At 37.1% G+C, this 21,731-nt stretch overlaps 1 protein-coding gene across 1 annotated transcript in view; it reads right to left on the bottom strand.

The window, feature by feature from the left end:
• Positions 1–21,731, bottom strand: part of CNTNAP4 (contactin associated protein family member 4) — a 203,894-nt gene that overhangs the window by 152,516 nt on the left and 29,647 nt on the right. The window contains exon 2 of the mRNA XM_031507421.2: positions 4,637–4,747. Within this exon, the coding sequence (XP_031363281.1) occupies positions 4,637–4,747 (111 nt within the window). The remainder of the gene's footprint in view (positions 1–4,636; positions 4,748–21,731) is intronic.

Here is a 21,731-nt window from a genome sequence, read left to right as displayed (position 1 = left end):
AAAATATCAGCTTTAATGAATTTTATTTACATACTTTTGAAATAGAGAGGGTAAGTTTTTCCTAGTTATCCTTTGGTAACACACAATCTTAGCTGCAATTAAGTTTTTTTTGTTTGTCTGCCATTTTATTTTAATTTTTAACATTACATTATGAAGGTTAAACTGCTTCCTATAAAAACTGTTGAAAGTTGAACTTCTTATTGTGTAAGAAATGTTTTAACTTTAACTGTTGACTTGATGTTTAACTGTTGACTGGATATTTTCTTTAACTACTGATTGCTAAAATTCATTTATTCATTTTGACCTATTTAGTGTGAATTCTCAAAAAGTGTCTAAAGTATACTGGTTTATAAAAACAAAAATAAGTATAGAGTTTACAAACCATATTGAGTAAACAAGCCTTTAAATATTCTTTGTCACAAAAAGAATGTGATAAAAGCGTAGGATATTCAGTGTAATGGTAAGGTAAAGGTAATGAAAAAGGCAAAGAAGTTTTATATATACATCAGAGGGAAAAAAATTAGACCTGCTGTTAAGGTATTCAAAATTTCAGGCTGCTTTTGAAAAACTGACAAGGTAAACTGACAGCATAATTAAAATACATGGGTTTCTTCCTACTTCAGGGAAAGAGAAAGCTGTAAGCCAGTGTTTTTGGCTACCTAACAACTCCTATATTCAATTTTCTTCTGTCATATTTAGATCAATTAATCATGTGAATATGGAGTAAGATAATCACAGCCAAATCCTTATCCAGCTTACTTAGCTGTCCAAATAGCAAAGCTATTCCAATAGTATGTGCACTCTTGTAGAACAACTGTCTTCTGATTTTTTCTCTTGCAAGGTTTCAGAAGTTCATTAATTCAAAAGAAGGCCAGTGTTCTTGGGTATAAAGACTCATGGTATGGTGATTCATAGTACAATTAATGTATTTTTTCCAAGGGTATTTGAATGGTGAATTACAGAGTATGTACAACCAGCTTGACAGGGCACTGCAGACAAAACCAGAAAATGCTGAGCTCAACAATGACACAACCTCCTCTCCATGTGGTAAAGGCCTCTTTCACAGATCATGGTTGAGAGACAATACACCAAGAACATGCAAATAGGGCAAACCTCTGTAGTGCCAGACTTCAACTGAGTACTCATAATGTCAATTATTGGCAATGAATGGCTAGAAACACATCCTTATTGGTCCTGGTCAGGAATTGGCATTGAAATTCCTATCACTACCCCAGGCAGACATGCTCTGAATGCTGTCTGCTTTTTCCTGTCTTTTGGGATGCCTCAGTTCACCCTATAAAGAGGTACACTTTACCTTTGTTCTTTTTTCCTTTTTGTTTCATTTACTCTCTCATGGATAGATACATAAAAAGAGAGCATCTCCCCTGAACATGTTTTGTGTCACCTATTCCCACTGGCATAGGAAACTAGCCTAGAATTTCAACCAGACTTTCAGCATCCAAAATTTTAGTTAACCATTTTTAGTTTTACCATTCTGTGGTAAAGTATAACGCTATATCGAAAATAAGAATTTCTTTTTTTCTGTTTGCTTGTGCACTTTTGTTTGGTTGGTTTTGGTTTTTGTTTGCTTTGGTTTGTTTTGGTTTGGATATTTGTTTGCTAGAGAAGAAGCTAAGCAGGATTGCTAATTTAGTTCAATTCCCAAATTAATCTCAGCCACAGCTTTGTAGAATGCAGTTCCTATTTAGTAAGTATGACTTCTGCTCTTTCCTCTAAAACCTTAATAATTCACCCTGTTAAAGTGCTTATTTATATTATATATTATATATTAAGGTATATTTATATTGTATATTTAGGTATATTGATTATTTATTTCTTCATAATTGCTTTTATTCACTATTTCACCAATCCTCATTTCATTATGCATTTCATCATAAATGATTTGTGCTTACTTCCATATAATCGACAAAAGTATTGAACAAAGCTGGCCTGGAAACTTAGAGTTTCCTTTGAACTTCTCTGAAAACAAATGATAAACACATTATGAAGTCCACCAGCTAGATCTTAATGCATTTAATTTGAACCGCACTGATATGGTGCTATTATTTAAAATGAAAAATTAATACAAAATTAGGCCAAAAGTCAAACTCTACTTATATTAAATCCCTGCATTTTATGTCTGCTAACTTCAAATAATGAAATTAGGAGTTTAAAAAGTTATTTTTCCATTAAAAATTTTCAACTGCTTTTAGTGATTGGGGTTTTTTTATTTAATTCTTTCTATTTAATTTTTCTATCTAATTTTCCATTATTGCAAGCAAATCTGATGTCAGAGTAAGTACTTTAAAAGTTAGCAGAAATATTCATTAGCTGTGCTTGAGTATTGAGTATCTGAAAACTTCAGGGAATCAACGAACTAGTAATAATTAAAACTCTGAAGAACATTTAATGAGTTATTCCTGGATGTTATCACTTTCCCTAACTGCTAATGGACTGGAAATTTTTTTGTCATCAAGGAGTTCAAACACATTATCTTTTTCTACACAGAAAGAAAGCTGAAACATATTCTCAGTTAGCTGTTTTACTAATCATTCTCTGCTGTTATCATTTTTATTAGATCTTCACATAAAGTACATATTCTACTTTATTTTTAGGCTTAAGTTTTCTTTCCTCACACCCTTGAACTTTTCCTGTTGATTTTCTACATTTAGTAAACACCTACCTACATGGTTAAAGAACCATTTAAGTTCAACTTCCCACATTTCTGATAAATTTCGTGCTATTTTTTAACTTTCCATTGCCAACTGAAAAAGTGTGGGTGTATATGCATATTTAGTTTATTTCTTTATTGATGAATGACAACATTTTGACTCCCATGTAACCTGTGTAAAAGCACTCAACTTTTTTCTGTCTAAAATACATTCAATTTTCCCTAACTTTGGCATTTTAAGAACTAAGCATATTATTGTATTGGAGCCACAATCTGCTTGTCCTAAATGAATGTTAGGAAGTCACAATCACTCCAAGACAGTAACTTTGGCTGAAAAAAAGATATGTTTTTATTCAAAGTAGAGAGTTATTTATATTAAATACAAACTCAAATTCAGGTAACACACATTTTTTTTAAAACTCTTATGATGTGTTCATTGCTTCCATAAAATCGCTGACAGTACACTCCATATTTTCCTAGTAACAATTTTTTTTCCCAGTCTTTATTGTTTAGCAATAATTTCTTGTGTGCCTAAATGTTTTTATTTATAACCATGCATGTATAATGACTAGCTTTGTTCCATCCAAATAAAACTTTAATGCATATACACCCAGAAATATAATCAGGTTTTGCACAGGAAATTCACAAAAAAAAAGTTAAACCCAAATTCAACGTAGAAAATGTATTCCTGGCTCCATAGCAAGTACTGAGTCTCTACTTTCACTGAAAAATAAAGCATAAAATATAAGTTAAAACTAATATATTTAAAATTAATTTACTGAAGACTGAAGAAATTTTCATCTCACCTCATCTACACCATTCCATAAAATTATGTCTGAATGAACCAGAAGGTATCTAGCCAAACAATCTGGTCACATTGTTAAAAAATGACAAATAATCAAGGCATTCAAACCTGTACTCTGTTCAGTACTGCGAACCTGATGTACACAGAATGAGAAGGCAGACAATCATAATCTTCTAATAAAGCTACCTGCTGTTTTGTATCTACATGAGTTTGAATTATACCAGATGTAAGGTTATATGCATTTATAATGTGTGCATACAGTACAGGGCACAGTGAAGGAAACTTTAAATCTAAAAAAAGGCATTTTAACATGGGACAAATAACTTCATAGCACATGAAGAGAGCCAAATGGAAAAAGCTTTCAAACATATATTTTTTAGGGATGACCAATAGAAAGACACTAGCTTTGGTGATAATACATGTATTATTTGAAATTCTAAGATCATATATTACTTCAGACTAAGGGAATTCCTTCCAGGATATATAATTTCCACTGATATTACAACTTCATTCCAAACAGAAGCTCATGCTTATCCTTTACTCCAGGTTAATAAAATAGATTGGGGTATTCCTTCTTCACTACAGTGTTTCTATCAGACATTGCAAATATTCCAGTAAATCATGAAGGTTCAATGACAGAAATTACTTTGGCAGGACAAAATATTCTTAAGATTTATTTTATATAACTTTCAATTAAATAAATTAATGCAAAATATAACAATGGACTACATGAGGGAAATTGTATGTATTTGAATTCTCCAAGTAACCACCACTAATACTGTGGCTGAATTATTAAGAACTAGATTTTGACCTATGACACAATATTTCAGTGAAGTTTCCTAAAACAGCATCTTTGAAACAGTTTATTCATCATATTCCTCATAGGTAATAATTAAATAGAAGTCAGTATCCATAGATGCTGCTGCTCCAATAAACCCACAGGGCAGCTCCAGCCACTGTGGGCTCATGTTGTCACACAGCTTACCAAAGGGTGGGAAGTTAAGATTCATAACTTCCTTGAGCTGAGCCTATTCTGTTGTTCATGGCTGGTAAATAAATACCAGACAAGAATTATTTGAAACGGTACATATGCTCTTGAATATCTAAACTGTTCTCATTTCAACCCAGAATTAACAATTGACCAATAAAAATTCACTCACCCTCTCTTCGATTAAGCCTTGCAAATCCAGGGCTGTGGCTGCTAGACAGCTCTGATGAGCTACTGAATGATGACTGAGGCAAAGCAGACACCAGCTGATCATCACAATTATCTGCAAATGAAAAATATCACATTCAGGTTAATCAGAAAGAACTGCTTACTGGAACTGTAACAGAATCAACTCTGCATCTGAGGGCAGCATATCTCTAAGTATTTCCTCTTGCTGTATTATGTATAGAGGTATCAGCACCAAGGCAGAGGTTTTGGGTTTTTTTACCCAATATTTCATGAGACTACCAGATAATAATTTATCATGTTCTTTAACCAGCTAGTTTTACCCACTTCTAACTTAACTTCTGAGATTAGAGAGAGAAATAATTCAGTCCACTCACTATGATTTACAGGAATAGCAAGTGATAAATTCAATTCTCTGTTGTAGCACCAACCTACAATCTCACCATATATTTGTAATCACTTTTAATGTGCAATCACATTTAATACAGCTGTTTCTAAAAAAAATTATAAAGCCAAGCAAACTGAATTAAATTAAATAAAAAAGTAATCTCATCCCTTTTAAGCACAGTAAGCATGACAAAATGGAAGTTTTTGCTTTGCAAATGGTGTATGCATTTGATACAGACACAGCAAAATAATCATTATCTCACAATTATTAGTATGCAAGTCCTAACATCATAACAAATAAAACCCGAGTGTTTCAGAAAAAGACTTAACTGCAGCTCACAATCAATTGTGCAGTAACAAGCAAACGTTAATCAATACTCTAGCTTTAAAAGCCTCTCTAGCTGAATTACAATACAGGATATGTGTTCATTCTCCACTTAAATTTGAAATGTATCAATTGAGAATCAATATCTGATCTAGTTTAGCTGAAAGAAAATTAGCTTTAAAAAATCTCAAGTGCAGCAAGACCTTCTCTAACTATACTGGGGCTGGCATCAGTTCTTTAGAGAAAGAGGAAATTATGTCAAATTTTAGTCCTCTTATGAAGTGTTTATTTTCAAGACAATCACATTCCTTAGATGCAACTAATAACTGACAAGTCATAGGTGAATTCTTCTTCTTCCAACTTTCTATTTGTCTACCACGATTCACAGTCAAAGTCCATAAATATTAATGAACACAAAATCTTTTCCTTACCTTAATTAATAATTAAGTGTTTCTGATAAGTAATTATAGAGAATTCTAATTAATCACAGACTTTAATATGAATGTCCCAAGGGGATTTTTGATCACATCCAAAAATTTTGATTTTGATATTGTTGAATTTAGTTCTTTGAGGAAAACTCTTTTTAAAGAAAAGGCCAAGTAGTGTCCTTGACTGTTAGAGTTAGAAGTTCTCTCTTGAATCCCACAACAAACAATAAGTTTTATTAATTGCTCCTGATAAAGTCACATATGCCACATTCTACTAAGTTCAGAGTACTTCTCTCATAAAAAAATAAAATTTTCCTTACTTTCAGAACTTTATTTCCCATTCCAGGTTTACACAATGAAAAGGCAAAAATTTATATCTACTCTTTAGTGTCTAACTACAATTTTTTCACTTCATTATCCATAGATTAGATTTACAGTGAAAGAAACTGTTCTATTTGGGACAAATTGTCCAACTGGTAAGCACAAAAAATAAAAGAAATGAAGGTCTTAGGAGTAAATGCAATGCACTGGTAAGTCTAAGAAAAGTATTTCATTAGTGAAAGATTTCTTCACAGCACAGAAAATAGAAAGAACTTATTAATCATAAATTGCATTAGAAAGAGAAGAAAAGGATGATGCTGTGCTTCACACAGAGAGCTACTTACACTGCTGATTCAAGGGAACATTTCAAGTGTCATTGATCCTTTTTCTACTGCCAAAGCCTACACTGTAAGTCCAGATACCAAGATAATTATTAAGAGGAGAAAATAAAAGGCATTTTTACTCAAATCTATCTGCATTATATACAGTCACAGACCCACAGAATCACAGAACAGCTTGAGTTGGAAAAGACCTTTAAAGGCCATCTAGTCCAACCCCCTGCCATAAGCTCGGATACCTGCACTAGACCAGATTTCCCAGAGCCCCATCCAACCTAATCTACAACGTTTATGGGTGTGCAGCATCTACAGCCTCTCTGGACAAACAGCTCTAATGTTTTACCATGCCCATCATGAAAAATTTCTTCCCTGTAACTCATCTAAATCTACCCTCTTTTGTTTCAAAACCATTTTCCCTTGTTCTATTGCTACTGACTTTCTTATTAAGTACTGAAAGGGCCACGATAAGGTCTCCACAGCAGCTTCTCTTCCACAGACTGAACAATCCCAACTCTCTCAGCCTTTCTTTATAGGAGAGCTTCTGCTCCATCCCTCTGAACATTTTTTCAGCCCTCATCTGGACCTGCTCCACAGGTCCATATCTTCCCTGTGCTCAAAACTGCAGAGCTACTTGCAACAGAATGTCTCATCTCTCTCAAATGCCTCATATTTTAAATATTGATCTTCTGGTGAGAGGTGGCATGTGTTATGAAATGAATCATCAGGAATGAGAGCTTGCCATTAATACATAGAAGCACTAGTAGATAAACAACAGCAGGCACACTACTTTTAAATCACCCCTGGGTATAACTCTTCACAAATTTCAATTCAAAATAAACCAAAAAAAAGAGCTACATTTCCACTGGATGGATGATACATCTGCCTTTGTAATGTTAGCTTCTGCCAAATACATTTTTCACCTTTTTTCTTTTTAATGTACATGTTGGAAAGGAATCAATGGTACTGAATTATTCTACCCAGATGGCCTAATACATGTGTATTTGTGAGACACACATATTGCTTTGAGATATTCCCAGAAGAATTCTATGAGCACTTAGCATTTATCATATAATAGTTTATGTCAAATTTGATTTATAATAGAAAGACACATAAAATTTTGAATATTAAAAAGAGGTATTATCCAAAATCCACCAGTCCATGATATGGCTTTTTTCCTTTTGCACAATATGAGAAATGAGCAATGTTTCACAAATAGATATTCACGGAATAATTATACATTTCTTTTACAACAGCCACTATGCATTATTTCAGGAAAATGACTTCATACGAACTTCTGCTATATTGCTTAGCACATGTAGCTTAAAACATATTCTTATGGCAACTTCCATTGTGCAGTTTAACTCAAAAATCAGTATAAATTCCAGAGTGAAATCAAAACACTTTGTAGAAATTGTCAAGAACCACATGGTGAGTATGAACTTGCTTCTCAATGTAAATTAAAAAAAAAAAAAAAAAGAATAGTCTCTACAGGGTGACAATTCTGTATGCTTTCATTTACATTGGAAGACATTAGACATAATGGAAACACTGTTTGAATTCAGTGCTTTCTTACATGCTAACAGTGACTTTTCTTTTCTCTTGGACAGCCTTCCACTGTTCAACCAAACACATCTTGGTGCTGAAGGCAGCTGAAGAGCTTTGTAGTGATATTTCACACAGCTTCTCTTGGCTAAAGGAATATTTAAGTAGACCGCTCTAACATGAAATTTAAAAGAAGGCATTTTAGTTAAAAGTTGTCCATCCTACAGTACTTATTACATTTTTTGTAATAAATATCTATTTTTAAATAATACAGAAGAATACCAAAAGCCTAGGTTTCTTTAAAATATACAGAAATCTGATAACAAAAAAGGTTTTGTGAAAGAAATAATATATAAACAACTTACATATTATCTGTTATCCAAGAAAAGTTATTCAAGTTGTATAAGGCATGCCTTCCATGTACCATAGTTCCAGTGTGAGTTTAATTTATAAAGCAACTGAGACATTTTAAAGGAATCAAACTCTTAAGTGATGCATGAATAAAGTATACCTATCATTTCTCTTCCAGATCCAAACAATATCCCATTATGCATAGTCAGAGTAAGGCAAGAAGCTTTTAATACACACATACTATAAATTACATAGATAATGCCATATGAACTACAACAAGGAGCTCAAATAGGATATCATTTTATAATAATAACAGTTACAATAACTATAGTAACAGTTATGATGACTATGTTTATAACACTGTGGTTGAACAAATAAATTTTGTTTCTTCCATCAAAGTAGCTGCTTGCTGAAATAAAAATTGTAATAAAAATAGCAGAATACTGGGACAACCTGAGATTTGTTTATTCGGAATGCATAGGTGTATATTTTAATTTTCATGTAGTGAAAAAAACATGATTTCACTTTCAGGCATAAACCTTCTCTTTTCTATGAAAACTTCAAAAATATATGGAGCTGATTTTACTTTAAATGGAACAGTTTCTTTGTCTGAATTATCAGCTTGGTCCACAATAATGACTAACAGATTTTAATGCTTTTCAATTTGAGTGCAAATTTACTCTAAATAAGCAAATATGAACATCCAGTGCCTAGCTACCACAAGTTGTTGTGAAAAATATTCTGTTCATAATTATCTGAAAAGCACACTCATTACATCATTGCATTGACTTTACTCATGACATAGCTTAACTCAGACTAAAACCTCCCAACCCAAGTGCATACACAAATTAACATATTGCAATTTCACTTATTTTACTTTTAAATGGAATTATTTTCAGCTATTATATTGTTGTATGCACCTTTTTTTTTCCTTAAAATTCAATTTACTCCAAACTTCCTTAATCAACAAGAATTACCAACTCCTTAATTAAGTATTAAACTTCTAATAAGGCAGGACAGAAGTAGCATAGGAGGAAAAAAAAAGATTATGATGTTTGACTTCCCTAGAAACCTATCAAGTTCTTTGGTTGCATGAAAGACTCAAAGAAAATATTGAGTATCTAAAGAGCAAAGCAATAATTTAACATTGAACAAAAAAAAAAATCTTCCAGTAAATCACATGAAAACAAAACAAGAGTTTAAAAAAAATCAAAGAAAGTTTTGCAATTTTTTCTCAAGTAGGGAAAACTAAATACCTAATAATCAGATAAGCAGAACAGCTAAAAAAAACCTAGAAATACAATCACAGTATAGAATAGAAGAGGCAATAGCTCTGGGAGTCTCTCAGAAGTGTAATAATGTTCATCTTTCTCATGCAGGTAAGCCCTAAGAAGGATCAACTGTGCTATCAAATTTTAATAAATTAATGTCTATGATGAAAAACCTCATGAAAAAGAATGAGGCTCATAACAATAAAGCACATGTCATACTGTAGCAGCAAGATTAGTGCTTCCTAAAACCTAAAAGAAGGTGCCACAAAGCCTGCCCTCCAACAGGTATTTAATAAATCTTTGGTTCTGTCATGTACACTTCAGTGTTTCTTTTCCCAATACTGTGAAGACCAAATATTTCTTTTTTCAAGAAAAGAGAGTTTATTTTCCCCAGAAGTGAGCACCTATGTAATTTTACCTAAACAAAATATTAAGTATGGTAATTGTGGTAATTTTGTCTTTTGTCAGTGTGCAGGCTTGCAATTAGTTCTAAAAGGTTCACCGAATTTAATGAGTTTCCTGTGACATAGATAAAAAGACATTTCCCCTCTCCTTGTTTTCTTGAGAGGTATCGACCATTATGCTGGTCCCAGTCTTAGTGAAATCTTCATCAATAGGACAAAGGAGAAGAAGTTGACAGCTTTACAGAGCATTAAACCTTCACAGTTTCAGGCCTTCTAGCTACACAATATGCAATGTCACTTAGCAGAACCCAGCCTGCTTCCTGTTCAGGGATAAATTATCTTTGTTTAGAGAGCCTAAGAACTTCTTTATCTCAGGTCTACTGCTGGATATTTGTATCTAGAAGCTTAAAAACAACTTCACTAGGAAAGTTGCACAGTTTCATTCATGCATTTTGAAAGCCACCAGGTCTTTCCATTCTTCAGTTCAGTTTATGGAACATATTAGGCATTTCCATATAATTACATTTCAACTGCATGTAGTAGCCAAATATGTTCCTAATGCCTCACCTCACTAAGCTTTTATCCTGTTTATTTATTTGAAAAATGTTAACCTTTGCATCTGAAATTTTACTTGTGAGTAGCTCAGGCTGGTGTTCTTAATTTATTTTTTTATTTAAACACAAGTTTTCATCAATAGATTTCACTTATTTCTTGGAGACAGTGAAGAGAGAAGGTAGGGAGCTGACCGCCCAAGATAAAAAAAGAAGGTTTTTGGATTTCAAAATACTTTCTCTGCAAAGTAAAAACTTTATCAAGGAGATAACCCGCATGGCAGGGCTGATGATTTTCTTGAACTTGAAACAAATTCTTCCAGTTTTCTGTTACTCTTTTCTAGATAGCAACTAACACAAATTCAGCACAGAATTCTGACACATAGCAGTCAACTGTTCCTTTTATATTCATCAGGCATGTGGTTTTTACCTTAATAAAATACATGAAATGCCTTTCCTTCCATTTTAAGAGCCCTTTTCACAATAGCAGCTATTTCATGCCAACAAGAAATCAAGAATAGCTAGCGAGTACAAAAAGCCAAATTTTCTCTGTGTTCACAGACAACTGTGGTGCTCACCAGGCACATGAAAGATGTTTTGTGACTGAACACAGTGAACTTAAAAAGGCAAACCAGAAGGAATAAGATAAACACTGCAGTCATATAGATCAGAATTTAATTATACAGGAAGGTAAGGGATACAAAAAAATGTTTCCCTACAGACATTTGCAAAGATTCACACCTTGCAATATATCTTCAATTTCTGGCATGGTTGTTATGTAGCTGGAAATTATGTTTTCCTTAGGTATCAATTTTTTTATTTTTACTTCTTTGTTTTTATCTGATTACATGATATTTTTGTTCCATATATTAGGGAAAGGGAGCATGAAAATCACAAAGAGTTCTGAAAATCCATAAGCAATTAAATAAAGGACTTCCTTGTTATCAGTACTCAGAAACCAGCCACAAGTCAGAAACTCTACTACTACTAACGGACACTAAAGAAACATTAATAATAACCAAATTAACTCACTCCTGATATTCTTGGTCTTTTCCAGAAACCTTCAGACAATTATTCAATGCAAGTGTCGTGGTTTGACACGGAAAGATAATTTTTCCGGAAGGAAGAGGTCAATTTAGATATTGACCAATTGAAAGTAGACACGCCTCTGAGAACACAGAGGGGTTGAAAGCAGAATTCCCAGGGGAACTCGCTCTCTTTGGTTCCGGTCAGCGTGCAGTGCAGACCTTCCCCTGCCCAGCCACGAGCTGGGTGGGGGAGGAGAAGCCCCATGGCCTGAGAAAGGTAGGCCGAAAGCCCCAAGGGTGGTGGAAGGACTGGAACCGGGCTGGCCCCTGCAGATGGAAGGGTGGAAGAAATCTGGGATGTCTCCATTTCCCCCCCCAGAGTTCCTCTCCCGAGAGGGAGAGAGAAAGCCGCAAGGAAGGAGGAGCGGGGGGAGCTGCTGCAAGGTGCCCAGTTGTGTGGGAGTTGCTGGATGTCCGGGCATCGAGCCATCCTGGGAGTTCGGACTTTTAACACTTCCTTGAGAAATGAAAGCTTTGTGAATCTTCCTTTCCCCTCCTCGGTTTGAAAGAGAGGAAGAGGGACACCTTGGACCCTGGGATGTTGGAAGGAGGAATTCTGGATGGGAGGGGGACAAGGAGTGGCTTTTGGCTGGACTTTTCCGTGTTAGCCACAACCTGAACCAAATCTTCTCCTTCAAGAGGGACTGTGTTTTGGGAGGATGCCAGTGAGTCAAGAGACCTGCTTCAGCTGGGAAGAGACAGAAGTGGAGTGAACAGAGAAAAGGTTAGGGGGTTTGTGGTGGCACCCCCTTGCCCTGGAAAGGAAAGAGAAGAGAAAAAGATCTCTGTTCTTGAGCCCTCGGCCCCAGGGGAAAATGGGGGGACTGTGGTCCCAAACAATGAAAAACTGAACTGTTGTTTTCTCCCCTCTTGGCAGGGCATCCTTGAAAGGAAAAATCCTAAAAGCAGTCTGTCCATCCATGCACTGGTGGTGAGAGCACTGTGCATGGAAAAGAAAAAGGGTCACCATGGCAAACTTTTTCTCCGGGCGGTGCCATGTGTGACATGGAAACACAGGATGTGGAGCTGTGTTTCTTGGGGGGGTCTGTGGCACAGGAGAGACTCTGTTCCCTCGATGGGCTGAGTATCGCTTGTTTGGAGGGTGGAAACCTGACTGGGGTCCAGATTGTGTCTCACTGTGGTTTGTTGGAGTTGCGTGGTGGGGGGAGGAATGTTTTGCAAGGTTTTCATTTGATCTTTGTGTGGTTTTTTTCCCCCTTCTTTAGTTTTCTCTTTTCTTTAGTAGTAGTAGTTTAATAAAGTTTTTTTCCTGTTATTAAGCTTGGGCCTGCTTTGCTCTATTCTAGATTCCACTTCACAGCATTCAAGGGAGGGATCACATTTTCATGGGGGCACTGGCATTGTGCCAGTGTCAAACCATGACAGCAAGGCAAGTACTATTACTAAAACTTAACTCTTAATTCCTATTACCGTTTGAAACCAGAAAAGTTTTTATAATAATTTCCAAGATGATTATATAAAGGCTGTATTTTTTCATAGACTCCAATTACATTTTTTATTTGTGAATTTAGTAGTGCAAAAGCATATGATTCAATAAAACATTAGACTAGGACAAATTAGACCTGAGAGGTGATGGGAGAAATGGATGACTTCCAGTTAGGATCTTCTTATTCACTTTGCAGAAATAAGACAAAATTGATTAATTAAGCAAATATGCTTCAGTAACATTTTTACATCAACTTCTTCAGGATGTATCCTACAGTAAATCAAGTAGAAGGGCTTTTCTAGATGGCCATGTTTTGTCTCTTTTGATTTAAAGGCCTACTTCTTCTGAAAAAAGAGTCAGAATGGCAAAATTAGGATAAACACTTTACAAAACATCACAGAATCAGAGTTTTGTGGGTTCTTATAGGGTTGTTTAAACTCAAAATAATATTAAATTAATATTTCTATTTCAGAAATATCATGCATTTTCATTGAGTTTTGGTGGGGATCTTAGCAACTTGGACTACAGTTTGAAAAAAGCTTTTAGCATCAAAACACAGTAATAAATTAAATGTTAGTAAGTATGGTCTTATGGGTAAATAATTTAATTCAATAAATCTAAAGGAGTTTTTTCTGGGAAAAGCTATGAAAAAAGAATGCAGTTTATAATGTCAGTTGGAAGTTTCTCAAGCATGCATGGCAGAAAGATGAGGTCTTTAGAGAGAATGAAAACAGGTACATATAAGAGATATACAGATAAGGGAGCTGAAAAAATACTTACAATATATAATTAAAATATTTCATATTGATCAAAAGCACTTTGCCATAAACTTTACCATCAGCATACATTTTTTTCCATGTCAATATGCAGTATATTAAAATTAATTTTGTAGCACCATGAAATGTTCATTCTCATGAGATATGTCTTTAACTTTCTCACTGATACTTAATGCTATGTCATAACGTTTATTAAATTTGGAATATTTTATTAGAAATAAATTATTTTCATCCAGAATAACATAATCAGATAACATATACATGTTTCTTGAGATCAATAAAAGCCTATTTACCACAAGAGAGGATATTTTACACACCTTGTTACCAGTATACAGAAATATTCTTGCTTTTTCCTAAACCAGCAGACGCAGAGAGAATTCACACAAAAGGGGGAAAGAACTGTTTGTTTGGTTCAATGAAAGCTTTGACTGTGATTTAATTACATCAAACTTTTCTCAAAGGTAGATGGTTTCACTCAGATTACACCTTACCCAAGCAACAAATTTCCTATTCTTAAAAATAAAAAGAACAGTTCCCCTCTACCAAAAAAAAACCCACAAAAACAAACAAACAAACAAAAAATTAAAAAAAAAAACAAACCAAAAAATCACAGGAAAACATCAATGAAATTTTGCCTAAAAAAAATTCCAAACCCCCCCTCATTTAATCCATGACTCTGGCAACAGGCTCCTTACAATAACTTGCTTCCAAAGGCACAGGCTAGTTCTGCTCTGCTTGAAAGTATCTGACAAACAATGAAACTCAAGAGGCCCAAGAATGCTGAGAACAGTACAGATAAAATCCTTACTATTGCACTATAAGAAAAGAGGAAAAAGGTGTATGCACTTACTCATTTCAGGATTAAAAGGGTCAACACACCAAACTGACTCCTCTTACAGATTTTAAAAATTGTATCTACACACACAATACATAACAGTATTTTACAGTTATAAATTCCATTTATAAATTTAAATATCTTTACTGCTAGGGAAAGATCTGCTTTTTTCCAGATCTAAGATTTTTCAAGACAAGATTTAAAGTTTACTTTCAGCTGTAAACCTTTGGATCTTGCTGTCTTGTCTCCATAAGAAGGAAATAATCTCCTTTCTTCACTATCACTTGTATTATTTCAAGTGAAAGTTTATACCAATGGTAATAAAATTACTTCAATAATTCTTTAATGAAACAAATTATTTCAGTCTTATCCAGCAAGCTTTATTTTCCACACCCTGTACCACTTTATAGGCATACTTTGGACAATCAGCATTTACAACTTTTTCTTGAAGGAAGGGTACAAGCAGAAAAACTGGTAGCAGGAGTCAATCAGCCTGGACTGAAAGCAAATTTTCATTGATTACTTCATATTTGTTAAACGTGCTTCTCAAGGCCCAAGATGCTGTTCCATGAAACACAGGGTATGCCTCCAGCCACCCCGTGGTTGTCTCCACCATTGTGAGCATGTAGCTCTTGCCTTGGTAGATCTGCAGGAGTGTGATGTAATCAACCTACCAGGCCTTCCCTAATTTGTATTCTGACCTGAGCTGAGTCAGTTGGTTAGTGCACGGTGCTAACAATGTCAAGGTTGGCAGATTTCATCATTATATGGACCATTCATTTAAGAATTGGACTCAGCAATACTTGCAGGTCCCTTCCAACTCTGAATATTCTGTGACCACTGTCCAGCATACCACAGAGGCTTTACTTGGCCTGCTTAATCCCAGCACGTTTCACAGTAATGGATAACCTGGGGAATCATGTCTATGAGTAAGTTCACCCCTTGACCACAAGCCCATCTGGGTGCTGCATCTCTTCCCTGATGAAACATCATGGGCCCACCAAATTAGAAATAATTCACCCTTATTTTGCCAGTCCAGCTCCTCCTGAGTAACTTTAATCTTGGCAGCTCAATCCATCCACCCATTGTTGTGATGTTCTTCAGCAGCCCAGCTCTTGGGCACGTGTGCCACTCATAATGAATTTTTACAGCCAGCTTCTCTACCCCGCCAGTGACTTCTTGCCACAGTTCAGCAGCTCAGGTGAGTTTGTCTCTGCACTCTCAATTGGTCTTTTTCCATCCTTCCAGCCACCTCCAAAGAGTATATGACACCATCCACAAGTCAGTGCAGAGATAGAGTGCCAGCTATTCCTCTTTCAGCAATATCTAAAGCCAGGCTTTCAGGTCTGACTTGTTCCACCTTGTCTCTCAATAGCTTTTGTGACTCAAGATGTAGGGAATCCATTTTTGATGTACCCCTACAGATGGCGAGAGAACCATCAGTTCAGAGCATGTACTGCTTTTCATTTTCAGGTAGCTGATTATATCGTGTGGTCTTCTCAGCACCTATCATCTTCCCCTCCTCCTCCTCTGATCATGGTCCCAAATTTTTGCCTTCAGGCCAGTTAGTGATGACTTCTAAGATCCCTGGAATACTTAGGTTTCCTATTCGCTCACTGTGCGAACAGCACAACCCACTTACTTCACATCACATCAGTGTCATGATGTGTGGAAGGGACCTTGAACATCCATCCCAGCACCAGCACCAGGCTGTCAGGAGGAGCTGTGCTTCAGTGCCAATCTCTTCTGAAGCAGCTCAAAACATGTCATAAGCTGCCATTATTTCCTTTTCATGTGGGGTATAACAGGCCTCAGTTCGTTTGTATCCACAACTCCAGAACCCCATTGAGTCATCCTTGAGTTTCCCTGGGTACTTTTGCCAGTCTCCAGAAAGGACAATTCTCTCCAACTGCAGTGTAGAGTGCATTTTTTGTATCTTGTCCTCTTCTGACTGGCTCAAGGGATACTATATGAACAATCACCCATTTAATTTATTCAAAAGCTTGTTGTTATTCAGGACCTCAATTAAAATCATCCTTCTAAATCATATGAGAGAGAGGGTTCACAATATGAATGCAATCTGGAATCTGCATCCTCTAAAACCCCACAACACTCATGAAAGCCTGAATTTCTTTTTTGCCCATTGTGGGGGACATAGCTGCTATTTTTACCACATCCACTGGGATCTGACGATGTCCTCTTGCCATTTGTCCAGGTTCCCTCCAGAACAAGGTTAATTTTTGCACTAGCCAGTAGGAAACTAGGACAGTCAGGTTATTCTGTACCACCTCATGTCATTACTGGGTGCAGGGGAAAAAGAGAAGGGCTTCCTTCCAATCAAGCAAGTATGGATCAAGAGGTGGGGTAACTCTGATTCCATGCTAGAAGGAGTGGTTTGGATGACACTGGTTCTGTGCCAGAGGGAGTGGTGGGGGTAGTATGGCAGAAGGGGCAGTCTGTATTCAGGGGTTTCCTTGGTGAGCAATAACTATGTTTTTGTACACTCTGTTGTTAGGGTTGTTGCTACTATTGTTTATTTCTTTATCTCATTGCTACTTCTCATAAATTGTTCTTATCTCAACTGTGATCTTTACTTTTTGCACCTCCAATTCTCCTCCCAGCCTGCTGCAAGGGGGAGACAGAAGGCAGAAAGAAGCAAGTGAGCAGAAGTGTGGTTTGGAGAGTCTCAGTGGGAACAATAAATTGGGTAGTACTATTCCTAAACCATTACACCAGTTTATTCCTAAAAACTGAATTTACTGGGGAGGTCCCTTCACCTCACTCTTTTATGGCAAAAACAGCCTTCAGGATGATTTTAATTGTCTTCTTCCCTTTCTCAAAACTTCCTCTGATGTGTTGCCACATACTGTGATGTCATCACTGTCCTGCAATTTTTATGGAGCCTCACCCTTCTCCAGTGCAATCTGGATCAATCCATGGCAAATAGCGAGGCTGTGTTTCCAGCTCTGGGGCAATCAGTTCCAGGTGTAAAATGTGTGAAAGCAAACTTCATTCAGGTCATGACACTCCACTGTGAGTTTCCATTCTTCATTGGTCTTACACACTGGCCATATGGGGCTGCTAAAGGTGAACACTCCCTGGGTCTCCAGCTCAGAATCATCTCATGGGTGGGGACCAGAGAGTCCCAGCTGGTGCAGTTTTGCTGACAGTGTAGTGATGTGGTAGTGATCAGTACCTGTTGTTCTTCAACTCTCAGCAGCCCCACAGCAGAAGGGTCCTCTGAGAGACCAGGCAAGGTATTCAGCTGTCTAATTTCCTGTCTCCATAGCAGCTATCCCAAAAGCCTAACAATGACCTTTTGGGTCCTTGAAATACCCTCTCCTAAGGTAATCTATGCCAAGGATCCATGTGGCTGCTGGGCCAGTCACAGTGGGCTGTTTTGCCATTCATTCCCAGCCAGGCTCACTCCAGCTTCCAGTGCAGTCAGTTGTTGGGATTCCCTTGTCAACCCAGAAATAGAGAGGGATTCTACCCCTACATATCTTGATGGCATCAGGGTACACTGTGCTCTGGTGTCAGCTAAAGCCTTGTACCCTTGCATGTCTGATGTGCCAGGGCACGGGACCCACACAGTCCAGCAGATCTGAGCCAGGGCTCCTCTAGTTCACTTCTTGGAAATATAAATTGAGGTCCCTTCAAGAGGACCAGAAGTAACACCAGCCCTTTATCTGTTTGAGGGAGGACTTGCCCATTGGAAACTGGAGTGGCATTTATCCCTGAAGAACTTCTTGTGCTACCTGTTCTTCCTTTCAGCTTACATACCCATGCTGTTAGTGCAGAAATGGGCTTTCCATATGAATTCCTCATGTATTCTCCATGGTCATGTGGGTAAAACCCCATGTCACCTCATGGCATGGACCCTCTCTCTCACAAGCATGGGATGCTTGCTCCCAGAAGATGCTCTGGTCCATTCTGATAGGGCATAAGACATGTTCTTTCTCATTTGTTTGAGTCTTCTGAGTCTGCAGTCTTGGACAGCCTTTCCACACACAAGGTACATTTTGGTAGGGAGGAAAAAAGATGATTTTCACATTACCAGAGTCAGGTAGTCACCTGAAGAATTTTTTGTTCTCCTTTCATTGATATCAATGTTAATGGGATGGTCTACAATAGTGGCACACCCCGTACAAACTTCTGCCACATGGATTGTATACACTGGTCCTCACATGGATCTACACAGGTCTACAGCTTGTTATTTGAATCCTTATAGATTACTTCCAGCACAGCTCATTCTCTCCAGTACTGCATATTTTTCTCTATTATGCTCCAGCCACTTGGGTGCATTATTAGATCACCCTTGAGAGAATATCTTTCTCTCATTCTTGAAAAGAGTCACCTCCAAAGGCTGAGAGTTTCTGTCCTCTTCCCAATCCCCCTGTCAGTGTCCACATCCCAGAATAGGGATCCCAGTTGCTTGGCTCCACTACCATCTAATTTCATATCATGGGCCATGGTATCCCAGCTTCAGGGTGGCCAGGTCACTCAGGGCTCATTCAACTGGCAGCTGAAATTTATTTATATATCTCTGAGCTCACCCAAGAACAGAGACTGGGTGATTACCTCTTTGGCACTTCCTCCTGTCCTGATGGCCTTGCTTCCTCTTCATCCCTCACTAAGCTAATGGATTTGTTCTTGAATTTTACTTTTGTATGGAGGCAACTGCTGGTGGCATGGATTGTTCCTCTGGTTCAGCTGCAGTTTGGGTGTCCTAGCTGTCTGTTGCTGTGCTTTCCTCTCCTCCCTCTGAGTGCTGATGGTAACAAGCAGTGCCTGATAAGTAGCAGCAGTGGCCCAGCACGTTTCATAACTTTGCACCTCTCTGGAGCTGTTACAGAATTTATCTTCTGAATATTCTGCCACTTAATCAGGATCCTGTAGTTTTTCAGAGGCAGACTTCTGAACCATCGGAGCAGAACAGTCCTTCAAAAGCTGTCCCATTTTCTTCCACCTTCTGTGCCACTCATCCACCTTCGAGGACAGATGTCTGACAGACCCTCCTAAAAATCTTTTTTGTCACTCTTTTGTTGGCACAAAAACAGGTGGGAACCACACTCAGGAAATCCTGAAGAACTAACAACAAGAATATGCTTTCCTTGACATAATAGGGAAATTTAAAATTCTCAAAAGCTCTTGTAACAGACTTGAATGAAGAAAACCGGGTTGAAAGGCTTCAGGAATTCATGCTCCCCTGTTCTTTCCAGTGGGTACAGTTATTAATGGGTTCCTAAATGTAACAACCAAGCTAAGGATATAGCACAGTAACACAGAATAAACATTCCAAATTGCCTTCATTTCCCTTGATATTTTCATGTCACAAGCTGGTATCACACACTGCAGCAAAAAAAAAAAAAACAAAAACAATTGTGATCCCTCTCCCTCCTCTGAAAAAAAAATATCTTGAGGACCACATAGTGCTTATATAGGAATATATACAGATTAGGTACCACAGTCACATGAAGAGACCAAGCAAATTGTGGCCAGTGACTCTGGATCTAAACATGATTAGATCAAATTTGTTTCCAATCTGCTCTGGAAACAAACAAAATAAAATAAAGAACAGTAAAAGCAACAATACTAATGATAAAGTGTACAAGAAAAGAGAGAAAGGATTCACATGCAATTGCTCACCCGCTGTGGAAATCCCTGACAACACTCAAAATCTCCCTTTTCCAGGCTGCCTGACATGGAAGGGAGCCTTTTCCCAGTTGCCAGAAGATGATGTGAGGTGGTACAGAATAACCTCTGCGTCCTGGCCATGTCCACTCGTAACAAAAATTCGTCCCATCCTGGCTAGAACCAGGATACCTCATATTAGAGATGTTCCAGTTCACTAGTCAGTTTAATAGCCATCTGCTGGACTTACTTCAGAAGCTCCATGTGTCCCTTGTTCCCTTGTTCCGGAGAGGCCAGAACTGGACACAGCTCCCCAGTTGTGCCTGACCAGGGCCGAGTAACAAGATCACCTGCCATGACCTATTGCAATCCTCTTCCTAATGCAGCCCAGGATCCCACTGGCTTTCCTGGCCTCAAAGGGCACACTGCTGGCCCACGGACAATTTGTTGTCCAACAGGACCCCCAGGTCCTTCTCCACAGAGATGCTTTCCAACAGGTCAGTTCCCAGCCTGCACAGGTCCTTGTCCCTCTTTGGTGTCATCAGCAAACTTGCTGAGGAGGCAGTCTATTTCTTCATCCAAGTAATTTTATTATAAAGAGCATGCAATATGTATCCCAGCATATGCTATTGACAAAACAAGACTACCTGTCTATCAGGTATCCTTCTAAACAATGCTCAGTACAGTGATTTCACCTTTGTAACACCTACACACTTTGAGATTGGCATTGAGCCAGATTTTATGGAATTTAAGATTTCCTATATTAATAACACAGAAGGTAATTCTTTAATCAAAGTTTTACCCAGCAATAACTCACATTACTGAATTATTGAAATATGTATTAGAAGTGCTTTTATCATTGGTTTTTAAATAATATGTAATTAACTCTTAAACAAGTTTAAGAATTGATCTGAATCCTACAGCCTGAGCTGATGTCCCACAGTAGACCAAACCCACATGATGTTACACAAGTTTGTCTTCTTAAATCACATCCAGACCTTTATGAAGGTGGTTTGTGCCACTGAAAACTTTCCTTACAACTTCATCAAAGTCCAAATACAATTCCTTTTAACTTTCTTTCAAAAGTTTTTTAACCACTTTATAACTTGCAAATGCTAATAAGGAATACCGGTACTAAGACTCTTTTAGAATGTGTGGGCAGGAATGGACCTCAAGGAGTAACACTTTCTTTTTTTTACAATATTTGGAATCAACTGACATCTGGCATCATCATGTATAACAAACAATGTAATAGACTGTCAGCTTCATTGGCATGTATGATTAAATCTGGTTAATTAAAGACACAATGGAAGCCTAAAAAAAAAATTGGGAACACCAATGAGAAAAGCATATTGCATTCAGAAATACAGAGTTTTGGATTTC

Source organism: Lonchura striata, chromosome Z, assembly GCF_046129695.1.
Source record: "Lonchura striata isolate bLonStr1 chromosome Z, bLonStr1.mat, whole genome shotgun sequence".
Classification (NCBI taxonomy): domain Eukaryota; kingdom Metazoa; phylum Chordata; class Aves; order Passeriformes; family Estrildidae; genus Lonchura; species Lonchura striata.
Note: the sequence above shows the minus strand (reverse complement) of the source record. Positions and strands in the feature narration are given on the sequence as shown.